We start from the raw sequence: 16796 nt of genomic DNA, 5'->3' as shown, positions 1-16796 counted from the left end.
CAGACCGGTCCAGGATATGACCCTCCAGCAGTCTGTAATAATGGTCACATTGTTGGACATTACTATTATACAGTCTGCTTGTAGCTGTGTGTTTATCAAGGGGGGCCAGATGCTCGCTGGCTCCCCTTCATTCAATGCTTTGGGAGGCGACAATGTCATACTCTTTATGACCAGACAGTAACAGATAGATGACCTACACAGACAGAGAAAGAGGGGCACTGTTTTGCTCACTAGGATGCTTTCTCTGGTGAGATACACTACATCTGTGACTAGTTTCAGGAAACTAGATATATGTTGCGTCACTACTTCACAGGAAAGGCATTTTAACCTTTTTTTTTTTTTTTTTGCAAACATTTTTTGGGGGCAGAAGTGCCTTCTGGAACATGTGAACTTTGCATACGAGTTTGTTATTAAGGCAATCTGTAAATACGAATAAAATGGTTAAATGACATGCCTAGGTGGTCTAACCACAGAAAAAGTAAGGAATCTTCCCGCTAGCCGTAATTGGCTGAGATAATGGCTGGGCTGGACATTCCGAGAGTTCGGATTGGTCTGCCATGTAGCATACTTCTGCCTATAACAGGAGCTGCTCAGTATGTGTTGCTCACAGAACGGGACCGCCGAGTGCTGAAGCGCGTAAAAATCGTCTTTCCTTGGTTGCAACACTCACTACTGAGTTCCAAACTGCCTCTGGAAGCAACGTCAGCACAATAACTGTTAGTCGGGAGCTTCATGAAATGGGTTTCCATGGCCGAGCAGCTGCACACAAGCCTAAGATCACCATGCGCAATGCCAAGCGTCGTCTGGAGTGGTGTAAAGGTCACTGCCGTTGGACTCTGGTGCAGTGGAAACGCGTTCTCTGGAGTGATGAATCACGCTTCACCATTTGGCAATCTGACAGACTAATCTGGGTTTGGCAGATGCCAGGAGAACGCTACCTGCACAAAAGCATAGTGCCAACTGTAAAGTTTGGTGTAAGAGGAATGACGGTTTTGGGCTGTTTTTCAGGCCCCTTAGTTCCAGCGAAGGGAAATCTTAACGGTACAACCTACAATGACATTCTTGATGATTCTGTGCTTCCAACTTTGTGGCAACAGTTTGGGGAAGGCCCTTTCCTGTTTCAGCATGACAATGCCCCCGTGCACAAAGCGAGCTCCATACAGAAATGGTTTGTTGATATCAGTGTGAAAGAACTTGACTGGCCTGCACAGAGCCCTGACCTCAACCTCATCGAACACCTTTGGGATGAATTGGAACCCAGACTGCGAGCCAGGTCTAATCGCCCAACATCAGTGCCCGACCTCACTAATGCTCTTGTGGCTGAATGGAACCACGTCCCCGCAGCAATGTTCCACCATCTAGTGGAAAGCCTTCCCAGAATAGTGGAGGCTGTTATAGCAGCAATGTTCCAACATCTAGTGGAAAGCCTTCCCAGAATAGTGGAGGCTATTATAGCAGCAATGTTCCACCATCTAGTGGAAAGCCTTCCCAGAAGAGTGGAGGCTGTTATAACAGCAATGTTCCAACATCTAGTGGAAAGCCTTCCCAGAAGAGTGGAGGCTGTTATAGCAGCAATGTTCCAACATCTAGTGGAAAGCCTTCCCAGAAGAGTGGAGGATGTTATAGCAGCAATGTTCCAACATCTAGTGGAAAGCCTTCCCAGAAGAGTGGAGGCTGTTATAGCAGCAATGTTCCAACATCTAGTGGAAAGCCTTCCCATAAGAGTGGAGGCTGTTATAGCAGCAATGTTCCACCATCTAGTGGAAAGCCTTCCCAGAATAGTGGAGGCTGTTATAGCAGCAATGTTCCAACATCTAGTGGAAAGCCTTCCCAGAATAGTGGAGGCTGTTATAGCAGCAATGTTCCAACATCTAGTGGAAAGCCTTCCCAGAAGAGTGGAGGCTGTTATAGCACCAATGTTCCAACATCTAGTTGAAAGCCTTCCCAGAAGAGTGGAGGCTGTTAGAGCAGCAATGTTCCAACATCTAGTGGAAAGCCTTCCCAGAAGAGTGGAGGCTGTTAGAGCAGCAATGTTCCAACATCTAGTGGAAAGCCTTCCCAGAAGAGTGGAGGCTGTTCTAGCAGCAATGTTCCAACATCTAGTGGAAAGCCTTCCCAGAAGAGTGGAGGCTGTTATAGCAGCAATGTTCCAACATCTAGTGGAAAGCCTTCCCAGAAGAGTGGAGGCTGTTATAGCAGCAAAGTTCCAACATCTAGTGGAAAGCCTTCCCAGAAGAGTGGAGGCTGTTATAGCAGCAAAGTTCCAACATCTAGTGGAAAGCCTTCCCAGAAGAGTGGAGGCTGTTATAGCAGCAAAGTTCCAACATCTAGTGGAAAGCCTTCCCAGAAGAGTGGAGGCTGTTATAGCAGCAATGTTCCAACATCTAGTGGAAAGCCTTCCCAGAAGAGTGGAGGCTGTTATAGCAGCAATGTTCCAACATCTAGTGGAAAGCCTTCCCAGAAGAGTGGAGGCTGTTATAGCAGCAATGTTCCAACATCTAGTGGAAAGCCTTCCCAGAAGAGTGGAGGCTGTTGTAGCAGCAATGTTCCTACATCTAGAGGAAAGCCTTCCCAGAAGAGTGGAGGCTGTTATAGCAGCAATGTTCCAACATCTAGTGGAAAGCCTTCCCAGAAGAGTGGAGGCTGTTATAGCAGCAATGTTCCAACATCTAGTGGAAAGCCTTCCCAGAAGAGTGGAGGCTGTTATAGCAGCAATGTTCCAACATCTAGTGGAAAGCCTTCCCAGAAGAGTGGAGGCTGTTATAGCAGCAATGTTCCAACATCTAGTGGAAAGCCTTCCCAGAAGAGTGGAGGCTGTTATAGCAGCAATGTTCCAACATCTAGTGGAAAGCCGTCCCAGAAGAGTGGAGGCTGTTATAGCAGCAATGTTCCAACATCTAGTGGAAAGCCGTCCCAGAAGAGTGGAGGCTGTTATAGCAGCAAAGGGGGGACCAACTCCATATTAATGTCCATCATTTTGGAATGAGATGTTCGATGAGCAGGTGTCCACATGCTTTTGGATATGTAGTGTACATTCAGCCTCTTGTGAATTGAAGGAAAGTTATGAAAGGATAAATAATTGTATATTTAAAAAAAAAATTCTTGGTAAATGTTTTGCCTTGCTTCCCTTGGCATCCATGAATACACGCCAATGCAAAGATGTGCTCACTTCCAAATGTTTGTTGGACACTTTACTCTGGTCTACAGCTCGTAAAACAAGTCCTTGATTATTCCAACTGTTGTTAGCTGTTCATTGTGTGTAAAAACAGGTCAGTTAAAACACTTTATTGAGCGTCCTAAATTGAGCTGCATAGCTGACAGTTTTAAATGTAAAATGATACGCCTTGTTTTTTTTTTCTTCTTCTCTAAAACACCATATTTTTTTGTATCATTGTTGGCTCTCTAGAATGTAAAAGGCACTTTGAAGTCTGTTACCCAACCAGCATCTCTCTCTCGCTCCCTCCTTGTCCCCCTCAACTCCCCTGTCTCCTTCTCTGATGGTTTTATAGCATCAAGGACTCAACTGTTCTCTGGATGAGCGCTGGGTTTTACTAGTTTCTCTGTGGCCAGGGACATTTAATATGGAAACGGGGCAGACTGGGCTGTGCCAAAGTACAAAGAGGAATGGATTAGTCCGTCGTCTAGTGAAGATATTTTTATAAGTTGTGTAAGGAGCGCTCATTAAAGAACATTCCTGGGATGAAGACATCAGAAAACTATGCAGTTTACTGGCATGCTATCTATCACTGGTTTTACAGCGAGATGGACGAAGAGAGGGAGGAGAGTTACTTAGTCAGTAACTATCTCCCTCTAGAAGGCTAGTTCCTGCTCTTCTTATCGGAGGACATGGGTTCCTGGGTAGAGTAGTTATACGTTTTGAGTTTGACCGTCTTTTAAGACATAATCCACAACTTATTTTCTCAGTCTTGGCTAGTTACAGCATCCTCTATATGACTACACAGCATGCCTTTCTTTGTATTAACCATGGGGATTCAAAGTTCATTACACACGACCTAAACAGTCATTTGTATTCTATTCTAATCTCATCAACTCTTACTTCCATCTCCACCCCTCTGCATGCTGATAGACAGACTGACACCACTAAGGACTTCTGAGAGCACATGTCACTTCCATTTACTCTGCCAACGTCCACAATGTGTTGTTTTCACAACTCATAATAAAATTACTTTCATGTCATGACAAATATGTAATTTAAAGGTTGAAAACTTTGTTGACACCTAGGATGTTGTCAGGACATCAGACATTTGATTTATTTTCAGCAAGTAGGTTATATGATGAGTCAACAACTCTTAATGAGATACCATCTCCTCAGTAGGTTATATGATGAGTCAACAACTCTTAATGAGATACCATCTCCTCAGTAGGTTATATGACGAGTCAACAACTCTTAATGAGATACCATCTCCTCAGTAGGTTATATGACGAGTCAACAACTCTTAATGAGATACCATCTCCTCAGTAGGTTATATGACGAGTCAACAACTCTTAATGAGATACCATCTCCTCAGTAGGTTATATGACGAGTCAACAACTCTTAATGAGATACCATCTCCTCAGTAGGTTATATGACGAGTCAACAACTCTTAATGAGATACCATCTCCTCAGTAGGTTATATGACGAGTCAACAACTCTTAATGAGATACCATCTCCTCAGTAGGTTATATGACGAGTCAACAACTCTTAATGAGATACCATCTCCTCAGTAGGTTATATGACGAGTCAACAACTCTTAATGAGATACCATCTCCTCAGTAGGTTATATGACGAGTCAACAACTCTTAATGAGATATCATCTCCTCAGTATGAATCCTGAAATATCTAAAGGGAAGATGTACAATAATGGCATGATATCGACTGCCTCCCATTCTATACGTACGGCTACAGAAATGCTGAGATGGTTTCGTCCTTTGCTTCTGAAGCTTTGTCAGTAATCTCAGTAATCTCAGTAATCTCAGTAGTCTCAATAATCTCAATAATCTCAATAATCTCAGTAGTCTCAATAATCTCAGTAATCTCAGTAGTCTCAGTAATCTCAGTAATCTCAGTAGTCTCAATAATCTCAGTAGCCTCAGTAATCTCAGTAGACTCAATAATCCTAGTAGTCTCAATAATCTCAATAATCTCAGTAGTCTCAATAATCTCAGTAGTCTCAATAATCTCAGTAGTCTCAATAATCTCAGTAGTCTCAGTAATCTCAGTAGTCTCAGTAATCTCAGTAGTTTCAGTAATCTCAGTAGTCTCAATAATCTCAGTAGTCTCAATAATCTCAGTAGTCTCAATAATCTCAGTAGTCTCAGTAATCTCAGTAGTCTCAATCTCAGTAGTCTCAGTAATCTCAGTAGTCTCAATCTCAGTAGTCTCAGTAATCTCAGTAGTCTCAATCTCAGTAGTCTCAATAATAATGCCTCTCTATTGCAATGTGCTAAGAAGGGACACCACGGACATTTCAAGACTTCCGGTATACTTCAGTGTTTAATATAAAACTGATTCTATGGTTGAGGCAGGAGACATGTTTAACATCTTGTAAAGAAGAGGCCCATCTATAAAGTAGCTGCATACTGATATAGTGGCCGAGTGTAGAAGCTATAATCATTGACGTCCCAGAATGCAGTGCTAGCGAGCAGTAGCAGTCACCTGAAGCTCTCAACCTGAGAGTGTATTTTCTATCTAATCCTTTGATTAAGCGTATTCTTTTTCAAATCTGAAAGCCGATACATCAAGACATTTACAGTGAATTCAGAAAGTATTCAGGCCCCTTCCTGTTTTCTACTTGTTACGTTACAGCTTTATTCTGAAATGGATCAAATTAAAATAATCCTCATCAATCTATACATAATGACATCACAATACCCCAGAGTGACAAAGCAAAAATAGTATTTTTTAAATGTCTGCAAATGTATTTAAAAAAAAAAACCAGATACCTTATTTACATAAGTATTCAGACCCTTTGCTATGATGTTTCTACAACTTGATTGGAGTCCACCTGTGGTAAATTCAGTTGATTGGACATGATTTGGAAAGGTACACACCTGTCTATATAAGGTCCCACAGTTGACAGTGCATGTCAGAGCAAAAACCAAGCCATGAGGATGAAGGAATTGTCCCTAGAGCTCTGAGACAGGATTGTGTCGAGGGACAGTCCGAAAATGTTTTTTTTTATATACATTGGATAAAAGTAGAGCCTCAGAGCTAGAAAAGGGTATATCAGACACTACAGTTGAGGAACAATGAGAAAGTAATTCTGCTTTGAAAGTTGATCAACTTCACTTTTGTCAAAATGGCTTTTGAATGTTTTGGTACTACTACTGGAGAGCCCTTCTTCTTCTTAAGCTTTTGCCCCACCCATCCCTTTACTACCTTTCCTCCCCCAGCCTCACTATTAGAACTAACCTTTCCTACCTTTCCTCCCCCAGCCTCACTATTAGAACTAACCTTTACTACCTTTCCTCCCCCAGCCTCACTATTAGAACTAACCTTTCCTACCTTTCCTCCCCCAGCCTCACTATTAGAACTAACCTTTACTACCTTTCCTCCCCCAGCCTCACTATTAGAACTAACCTTTACTACCTTTCCTCCCCCAGCCTCACTATTAGAACTAACCTTTACTACCTTTCCTCCCCCAGCCTCACTATTAGAACTAACCTTTACTACCTTTCCTCCCCCAGCCTCACTATTAGAACTAACCTTTACTACCTTTCCTCCCCCAGCCTCACTATTAGAACTAACCTTTACTACCTTTCCTCCCCCAGCCTCACTATTAGAACTAACCTTTACTACCTTTCCTCCCGACAGCCTCACTATTAGCGCATCGTAGTGCTGAGCAGTATTTCTGTCTGTAATAATGCCCTTTTGTGGGGGGCCTGTCTCCCAAGTGGTCGGTCCTATGCCCTCCCAGGCCCACCAATCGCTGTTCCCCTGCCCTGTGAAATCCATAGATTAGGCCTGGATCATTTATTTCAAATGACTGATTTCCTCATATGAACTGTAACTCAGTAAAATCATTGAAATTGTTGCATGTTGCGTTTATATATTTTGTTCAGTATATAAACCTGACTGTATCAAGTCATCTGATATTGTAAACCATGAAATAATGATGAAATCTGAAAACTTTAAAAACTGAATATATAATCTTCTCTGTCTCTCTGTGCTGCAGGTAAGATTGGTTTGATGCTGCCTGCGAGCCACCCCTGGGTGTGGGAGGGAGGTTTGGAGGGAGGGAGAGATGGATAGATGGGGGATGAAAGGCGAGATGGATGGATATGGCAGGAGGACAAGAGGGATGAAAGGAGGGAGAGATGGATTGATGGGGAAGATGGAGATGGGAATGAAAAGACAGAGGGATGTTGTCACGTTCCTGACCTGTTTTCTGGTGTTTTTTATGTGTGTGATGGTCAGGGCTTGAGTTTTGGGTGGGCAGTCTATGTTTTCCGTTTCTATGTTGGTTTTGGGTTGCCTGGTATGGCTCTTGATTAGAGGCAGGTGTTTTGCGTTTTCCTCTAATTGAGAGTCATATTAAGGTAGGGTGTTCTCACTGTTTGTTTGTGGGTGATTGTTACCTGTCTCTGTGTTTGTGTTCTGCACCAGATAGGTCTGTATCGGTTTTGCACATTTGTTATTTTGTAGGTTGTTTGTAGTGTTTCACTTGTGTTTGTATTAAACATGTTTAACACTAGCCGCGCTGCATTTTGGTCCTCTCCTTCACCCCTGGAAGAAAATCTTTACAGAATCACCCACCAAACCCAGATCAAGCAGCGTGGCAACAGGCAACGGCGGCAGCAGCAGCAGCAGCGGGAGCTAGCAAGGCAGAGTGGCTGGAAGCCCGAGAGGCTCCCCCAAAAATTTCTTGGGGGGGGGGGGGCACACGGGGAGTATGGCTGGGTCAAGTGGGAGATTTGAGCCAGTTCCCCGTGCTTACCAGAAGGAGCAGTGGGCTAAATTGAGGTACGAGTCGGAGAATGTGGAGGAGTTATTGGACAGATTGGAGGAAAGTGAAAGGATGGGAGATTATGAGACATTTGATGAGTTGTTGGTGATATTGGGGGAGAGCGAAGAGAGAGAGATGTTGGTTTGGCGTAGCATACACGGTACTCGCCCTGAGGTGTGTGATTACCGTGGAGAGCGGGAGTACGGGCAGACACCGTGTTATGCGGAAGAGCGCACGGTGTCTCCTGTACGCGTGCTTAGCCCAGTGCGGGCTATTCCACCTTGCCGCACTGGGAGGGCTAGGTTGGGCATCGAGCCGGATGTCATGAAGCCAGCCCAACGTATCTGGCCTCCAGTACGTCTCCTCGGGCCGGCGTACATGGCACCAGCCTTACAGGTGGTGTCCCCGGTTCGCTTGCATAGCGCAGTGCGGGTTTTTCCACCTCGCCGCACTGGCAGGGCTACGGGGACCATTCAACCTGGTAAGGTTGGAGAGGCTCGGTGCTCAAGAGCACGTGTCCTCCTTCACGGTCCGGTATATCCGGCGCCACCTTCCCGTCCCAGCCCAGTACCACCAGTGCCTACACCACGCACCAGGCTTCCAGTGCATCTCCAGAGCCCTGTTCCTCCTCCCCGCACTCGCCCTGAGGTGCGTGCCCTCAGCCCGGTACCTCCAGTTCCGGCACCACGCACTAAGCCATCTGTGCGTCTCCAGAGCCCTGTACGCACTGTTCCTTCTCCCCGCACTCGCCCTGAGGTGCGTGCCCTCAGCCCGGTACCTTCAGTTCCGGCACCACGCACTAAGCCATCTGTGCGTCTCCAGAGCCCTGTACGCACTGTTCCTTCTCCCCGCACTCGCCCTGAGGTGCGTGCCCTCAGCCCGGTACCTCCAGTTCCGGTACCACGCACCAGGCCTATAGTGCGCTTCGAGAGGTCAGTGTGCCCTGTTCCTGCTCCCCGCACTAGCCTTGAAGTGCGTGCCGTCATCCCGGTACCTCCAGTTCCGGCACCACGCACCAGGCCTACTGTGCGCCTCAGCAGGGCAGAGTCGGCCGTCTGCCCAACGCCTTCTGCACTGCCTGTCTGCCCAGCTCCGTCTGAGCCATCTGTCTGCCCAACGCCGTCTGAGCCATCTGTCTGCCCAGCGCCGTCTGAGCCATCTGTCTGCCCAGCGCCGTCTGAGCCATCTGTCTGCCCAGCGCCGTCTGAGCCATCTGTCTGCCCAGCGCCGTCTGAGCCATCTGTCTGCCCAGCGCCGTCTGAGCCATCTGTCTGCCCAGCGCCGTCTGAGCCATCCGTCTGCCACGAGCCATTAGAGCCGCCCGTCTGTCCCGAGCCATTAGAGCCGTCCGTCAGTCAGGAGCCGCTAGAGCCGTCCGTCAGTCAGGAGCCGCCAGAGCCGCCAGCCAGTCAGGAGCCGCCAGAGCCGCCAGCCAGTCAGGAGCTGCCAGAGCCGCCAACCAGTCAGGAGCTGCCAGAGACGCCAGCCGGTCAGGAGCTGCCAGAGACGCCAGCCGGTCAGGAGCTGCCAGAGACGCCAGCCGGTCAGGAGCTGCCAGAGACGCCAGCCGGTCAGGAGCTGCCAGAGACGCCAGCCGGTCAGGAGCTGCCAGAGACGCCAGCCGGTCAGGAGCTGCCAGAGACGCCAGCCGGTCAGGAGCTGCCAGAGACGCCAGCCGGTCAGGAGCTGCCAGAGACGCCAGCCGGTCAGGAGCTGCCAGAGACGCCAGCCGGTCAGGAGCTGCCAGAGTTGCCCTCCGGTCATGAGCTGCCCTACAGTCATGAGCTGCCCTACAGTCATGAGCTGCCCTACAGTCATGAGCTGCCCTACAGTCATGAGCTGCCCTACAGTCATGAGCTGCCCTACAGTCATGAGCTGCCCTACAGTCATGAGCTGCCCTACAGTCATGAGCTGCCACTCAGTCATGAGCTACCACTCAGTCAGGAGCTGCCACTCAGTCATGAGCTGCCACTCAGTCATGAGCTGCCACTCAGTCCGGAGCTGCCACTCAGCCCGGACCTGCCAGAGTCCCTCAGCCCGGACCTGCCAGAGTCCCTCAGCCAGGACTTGCCCCTTATCCCGGTGCTGCCCCTTATCCCGGTGCTGCCCCTTATCCCGGTGCTGCCCCTTCATTTAGGTGGTTTTAGTTGGAGGGTGGTCATTGGGAGGGGGATACAGAAGCGGGGAGTGACTATGGTGGTGTGGGGACAGCGTCCGGAGCCTGAGCCACCACCGTGGTCAGATGCCCACCCAGACCCTCCCCTGGACTTTGTGCTGGTGCGCCCGGCGTTCGCACCTTGAGGGGGGGGTTCTGTCACGTTCCTGACCTGTTTTTTGGTGTTTTTTATGTGTGTGATGGTCAGGGCGTGAGTTTTGGGTGGGCAGTCTATGTTTTCCGTTTCTATGTTGGTTTTGGGTTGCCTGGTATGGCTCTTGATTAGAGGCAGGTGTTTTGCGTTTTCCTCTAATTGAGAGTCATATTAAGGTAGGGTGTTCTCACTGTTTGTTTGTGGGTGATTGTTACCTGTCTCTGTGTTTGTGTTCTGCACCAGATAGGTCTGTATCGGTTTTGCACATTTGTTATTTTGTAGGTTGTTTGTAGTGTTTCACTTGTGTTTGTATTAAACATGATTAACACTAGCCGCGCTGCATTTTGGTCCTCTCCTTCACCCCTGGAAGAAAACCTTTACAGATGTGTCTCTTCTGCTCTACCTCTCCAACACAAAGTCGACAGCCTCTCCTTCTCTGCTTCTCCCTTTAAATGCAGTGTGTTTAAATGATTGGTGTCCAAGGACTCTCGAGCCAAGAGCCACTCTGCCTCATGTTGTTGCTGCTCTGCTGTCCATCCATCTCCATGTTGCTGCTGTCCATCCATCTCCATGTTACTGCTGTCCATCCATCTCCATGTTACTGCTGTCCATCCATCTCCATGTTACTGCTGTCCATCCATCTCCATGTTACTGCTGTCCATCCATCTCCATGTTACTGCTCTGCTGTCCATCCATCTCCATGTTACTGCTCTGCTGTCCATCCATCTCCATGTTACTGCTGTCCATCCATCTCCATGTTACTGCTGTCCATCCATCTCCATGTTACTGCTCTGCTGTCCATCCATCTCCATGTTACTGCTGTCCATCCATCTCCATGTTGCTGCTCTGCTGTCCATCCATCTCCATGTTACTGCTGTCCATCCATCTCCATGTTACTGCTCTGCTGTCCATCCATCTCCATGTTACTGCTGTCCATCCATCTCCATGTTACTGCTCTGCTGTCCATCCATCTCCATGTTACTGCTGTCCATCCATCTCCATGTTACTGCTCTGCTGTCCATCCATCTCCATGTTACTGCTGTCCATCCATCTCCATGTTACTGCTGTCCATCCATCTCCATGTTACTGCTGTCCATCCATCTCCATGTTACTGCTCTGCTGTCCATCCATCTCCATGTTACTGCTGTCCATCCATCTCCATGTTACTGCTGTCCATCCATCTCCATGTTACTGCTGTCCATCCATCTCCATGTTACTGCTGTCCATCCATCTCCATGTTACTGCTCTGCTGTCCATCCATCTCCATGTTACTGCTGTCCATCCATCTCCATGTTACTGCTCTGCTGTCCATCCATCTCCATGTTACTGTTGTCCATCCATCTCCATGTTACTGCTCTGCTGTCCATCCATCTCCATGTTACTGCTCTGCTGTCCATCCATCTCCATGTTACTGCTCTGCTGTCCATCCATCTCCATGTTACTGCTGTCCATCCATCTCCATGTTACTGCTGTCCATCCATCTCCATGTTACTGCTCTGTTGTCCATCCATCTCCATGTTACTGCTGTCCATCCATCTCCATGTTACTGCTGTCCATCCATCTCCATGTTACTGCTCTGCTGTCCATCCATCTCCATGTTACTGCTCTGCTGTCCATCCATCTCCATGTTACTGCTGTCCATCCATCTCCATGTTACTGCTCTGCTGTCCATCCATCTCCATGTTACTGCTCTGCTGTCCATCCATCTCCATGTTACTGCTGTCCATCCATCTCCATGTTACTGCTCTGCTGTCCATCCATCTCCATGTTACTGCTCTGCTGTCCATCCATCTCCATGTTACTGCTCTGCTGTCCATCCATCTCCATGTTACTGCTGTCCATCCATCTCCATGTTACTGCTGTCCATCCATCTCCATGTTACTGCTCTGCTGTCCATCCATCTCCATGTTACTGCTCTGCTGTCCATCCATCTCCATGTTACTGTTGTCCATCCATCTCCATGTTACTGCTCTGCTGTCCATCCATCTCCATGTTGCCTCATGTTGCTTTCTGTGGTTTGGGGGAATAACAGAACATTTTCTCCTAAAGTCCCTGTATCCTCCCCAGTGAGGTGCAATCTGGTACGTGGCATGATGGGGACGATCAAAGTGCTTCTTAAATCCATTGGGTCTGAGGAGAAATAACTGGACCGTATTGATATGCCTAGTATCACCCATGATATCCTGCTATTTGCAGAGTGCAGCCCTGCGTTGTGGTGGTTTAAAGAGCCAACTCTGCTGGGTTCGAGTTAGTGTGTTATTATTGTCCAGACAGACATGATGAACTCTCTCTCCCAGTGTGCTGCTGTTTCTGGTCCTCCTCTCTCCTCCCTCCTTCTAATCCCTCTCTCCTCTCCACTGTCTCCTCTGATCCCTGCTCCTAGTTCTGCGCTCTCTCCCAGTGTGCTGCTGTTTCCGGTCCTCCTCTCTCCTCTGATCCCTGCTCCTAGTTCTGCGCTCTCTCCCAGTGTGCTGCTGTTTCCGGTCTTCCTCTCTCCTCCCTCCTTCTAATCCCTCTCTCCTCTCCACTGTCTCCTCTCATCCCTGCTCCTACTTCTGTGCTCTCACCCAGTGTTGTCCTCTTCCTGTGATGTCATAGGTGTGGGCCAGTAACTTCCTGCCTAATGAAGCCACCCTGTCGGACCGCTGTCAGAGAGAATACCTGAAGACCCACGGAGAACCTCTACTGCTGCAGTACGCTAAGATGGAGGCAGAGAGACAGGTAGGACTACATTACCCATCATACCTCTACTGGTACAGTACGCTAAGATGGAGGCAGAGAGACAGGTAGGACTACATTACCCATCATACCTCTACTGGTACAGTACGCTAAGATGGAGGCAGAGAGACAGGTAGGACTACATTACCCATCATACCTCTACTGCTGCAGTACGCTAAGATGGAGGCAGAGAGACAGGTAGGACTACATTACCCATCATACCTCTACTGGTACAGTACGCTAAGATGGAGGCAGAGAGACAGGTAGGACTACATTACCCATCATACCTCTACTGGTACAGTACGCTAAGCTGGAGGCAGAGAGACAGGTAGGACTGCATTACCCATCATACCTCTACTGGTACAGTACGCTAAGATGGAGGCAGAGAGACAGGTAGGACTACATTACCCATCATACCTCTACTGGTACAGTACGCTAAGCTGGAGGCAGAGAGACAGGTAGGACTACATTACCCATCATACCTCTACTGGTACAGTATGCTAAGATGGAGGCAGAGAGACAGGTAGGACTACATTACCCATAATACCTCTACTGCTGCAGTACGCTAAGCTGGAGGCAGAGAGACAGGTAGGACTACATTACCCATAATACCTCTACTGGTACAGTATGCTAAGATGGAGGCAGAGAGACAGGTAGGACTACATTACCCATAATACCTCTACTGGTACAGTATGGTAAGATGGAGGCAGAGAGACAGGTAGGACTACATTACCCATAATACCTCTACTGGTACAGTATGCTAAGATGGAGGCAGAGAGACAGGTAGGACTACTATCTCCAGTCCATCTGTGTTACACCAGATCACCATTCCCCCAGTGTGTTACACCATTCCCCCAGTGTGTTACACCATTCCCCCAGTGTGTTGCACCATTCCCCCAGTGTGTTGCACCATTCCCCCAGTGTGTTACACCATTCCCCCAGTGTGTTACACCTGATCACCATTCCCCCAGTGTGTTACACCATTCCCCCAGTGTGTTACACCATTCCCCCAGTGTGTTACACCATTCCCCCAGTGTGTTACACCATTCCCCCAGTGTGTTACACCATTCCCCCAGTGTGTTACACCTGATCACCATTCCCCCAGTGTGTTAGATGTGTGTTACACCATTCCCCCAGTGTGTTAGATGTGTGTTACACCATTCCCCCAGTGTGTTAGATGTCTGTTACACCATTCCCCCAGTGTGTTAGATGTGTGTTACACCATTCCCCCAGTGTGTTAGATGTGTGTTACACCATTCCCCCAGTGTGTTAGATGTGTGTTACACCATTCCCCCAGTGTGTTAGATGTGTGTTACACCATTCCCCCAGTGTGTTACACCTGATCACCATTCCCCCAGTGTGTTAGATGTCTGTTACACCATTCCCCCAGTGTGTTAGATGTGTGTTACACCATTCCCCCAGTGTGTTAGATGTGTGTTACACCATTCCCTCAGTGTGTTAGATGTGTGTTAGACCTGATCACCATTCCCCAGCATCCCAGATATCAGCTAGACCGACCACACAGCCCATAGCAGCTAGACCGACCACACAGCCCATAGCAGCTAGACCGACCACACAGCCCATAGCAGCTAGACCGACCACACAGCCCATAGCAGCTAGACCGACCTCACAGCCCATAGCAGCTAGACCGACCACACAGCCCATAGCAGCTAGACCGACCACACAGCCCATAGCAGCTAGACCGACCACACAGCCCATAGCAGCTAGACCGACCCCACAGCCCATAGCAGCTAGATCGACCACACAGCCCATAGCAGCTAGACCGACCACACAGCCCATAGCAGCTAGACCGACCACACAGCCCATAGCAGCTAGACCGACCACACAGCCCATAGCAGCTAGACCGACCTCACAGCCCATAGCAGCTAGACCGACCACACAGCCCATAGCAGCTAGACCGACCACACAGCCCATAGCAGCTAGACCGACCACACAGCCCATAGCAGCTAGACCGACCACACAGCCCATAGCAGCTAGACCGACCACACAGCCCATAGCAGCTAGACCGACCACACAGCCCATAGCAGCTAGACCGACCACACAGCCCATAGCAGCATCCCAGGTATGACAGAGCTGTCGTGTTGTTGTGGAGCATCATGGAGAAATGGGACACTGCTCTCGCTGATTGCTCTCTGTCAGAGGGAGGAGAGGAGGGGAGGGGAGAGAGAGAGAGGGAGGAGAGGAAATGGGACACTGCTCTCGCTGATTGCTCTCTGTCAGTTGTTGGAGAGCTATCTGCTCTGCTGCCTCTCTGGTGCTCTGATTCCATAGGGAGCCTGTGGATGGGAAGGGAGCAGAGAGAGATGGGAGAGGGAGGAGAGGAGGGGAGAGAGAGGGAGGAGAGGAGGGGAGAGAGAGGGAGGAGAGGAGGGGAGGAGAGAGAGAGAGGGAGAGGGAGGAGAGGAGGGGAGAGAGAGGGAGGAGAGGAGGGGAGGGGAGAGAGAGGGATGGGAGAGGGATGAGAGAGGGAGGAGAGGGGAGAGTTAGGGAGGGGAGGAGGGGAGAGAGAGGGAGGAAAGGAGGGGAGAGAGAGGGAGGAGAGGAGGGGAGAGAGGAGAGGAGGGGAGGGGAGAGAGGGAGGGAGGAGAGGAGGGGAGAGAGAGGGAGGGAGGAGAGGAGGGGAGAGAGAGGGAGGAGAGGAGGGAAGGGGAGAGAGAGAGGGAGAGGGAGGAGAGGAGGGGAGAGAGAGGGACGAGAGGAGGGGAGGGGAGAGAGAGGGATGGGAGAGGGATGAGAGAGGGAGGAGAGAGAGGGAGGAGAGGGGAGAGTTAGGGAGGGGAGGAGGGGAGAGAGAGGGAGGAAAGGAAGGGAGAGAGAGGGATGGGAGAGGAGGGGAGAGAGAGGGAGGAGAGAGGGAGGGAGGAGAGGAAAGGAGAGAGAGGGATGGGAGAGGAGGGGAGAGAGAGGGAGCAGAGAGAGGAGAGAGAGGGATGAGAGGAAGGGAGAGAGAGGGATGGGAGAGGAGGGGAGGGGAGAGAGAGGGATGGGATGAGGGGAGCGAGAGGGAGGAGAGGAATGGGAGAGGAGGGGAGAGAGAGGGAGGAGAGGGATGGGAGAGGAGGGGAGGGGAGGGGAGAGAGGGATGACAGAAGGGGAGCGAGAGGAGGGGAGAGAGGGAGCAGAGAGAGATGGGGAGAGAGAGGGAGGAGAGGAGGGGACAGAGAGGGATGAGAGAAGGGGAGAGAGAGGGAGGGGAGAGAGAGAGAGGAAGGAGAGGAGGGGAGAGAGAGGGAAGAGAGGAGGGGAGAGAGAGGGATGAGAGAAGGGGAGCGAGAGGGAGGAGAGGAAGGGAGCAGAGAGAGATGGGAGAGGAGGGGAGCAGAGAGACTGTGGTACAGCATTATAGTGGTATAATAGTAGTACAGTATTATAGTGGTATAATGGTAGTAGAGTATTATAGTGGTATAATGGTAGTACAGTATTATAGTGGTATAATGGTAATACAGTATTATAGTGGTATAATGGTAGTACAGTATTATAGTGGTATAATGGTAGTACAGTATTATAGTGGTATAATGGTAGTACAGTATTATAGTGGTATAATGGTAGTAGAGTATTATAGTGGTATAATGGTAGTACAGTATTATAGTGGTATAATTGTAATACAGTATTATAGTGGTATAATGGTAGTACAGTGGTACAGTATTATAGTGGTATAATGGTAGTACAGTATTATAGTGGTATAATGGTGGTACAGTATTATAGTGGTATAATTGTAATACAGTATTATAGTGGTATAATGGTAGTACAGTGGTACAGTATTATAGTGGTATAATGGTAATACAGTATTATAGTGGTATAA

The 16796-nt window shown here is 48.9% G+C and overlaps 1 protein-coding gene across 1 annotated transcript in view; it reads left to right on the top strand.

Moving 5' to 3' along the window:
* galt (galactose-1-phosphate uridylyltransferase) overlaps positions 1–16796 on the top strand; it is a 128873-nt gene that overhangs the window by 49795 nt on the left and 62282 nt on the right. The window contains exon 6 of the mRNA XM_055861383.1: positions 12854–12976. Coding sequence (XP_055717358.1) covers positions 12854–12976 — 123 coding nt within the window. The remainder of the gene's footprint in view (positions 1–12853; positions 12977–16796) is intronic.

The sequence above is a fragment of the Salvelinus fontinalis genome, chromosome 2 (genome assembly GCF_029448725.1).
Source record: "Salvelinus fontinalis isolate EN_2023a chromosome 2, ASM2944872v1, whole genome shotgun sequence".
NCBI classification, from domain to species: Eukaryota; Metazoa; Chordata; class Actinopteri; order Salmoniformes; family Salmonidae; genus Salvelinus; species Salvelinus fontinalis.
The sequence above is the reverse complement of the archived record's forward strand: the minus strand, read 5'-3'. Positions and strand labels throughout refer to the sequence as shown.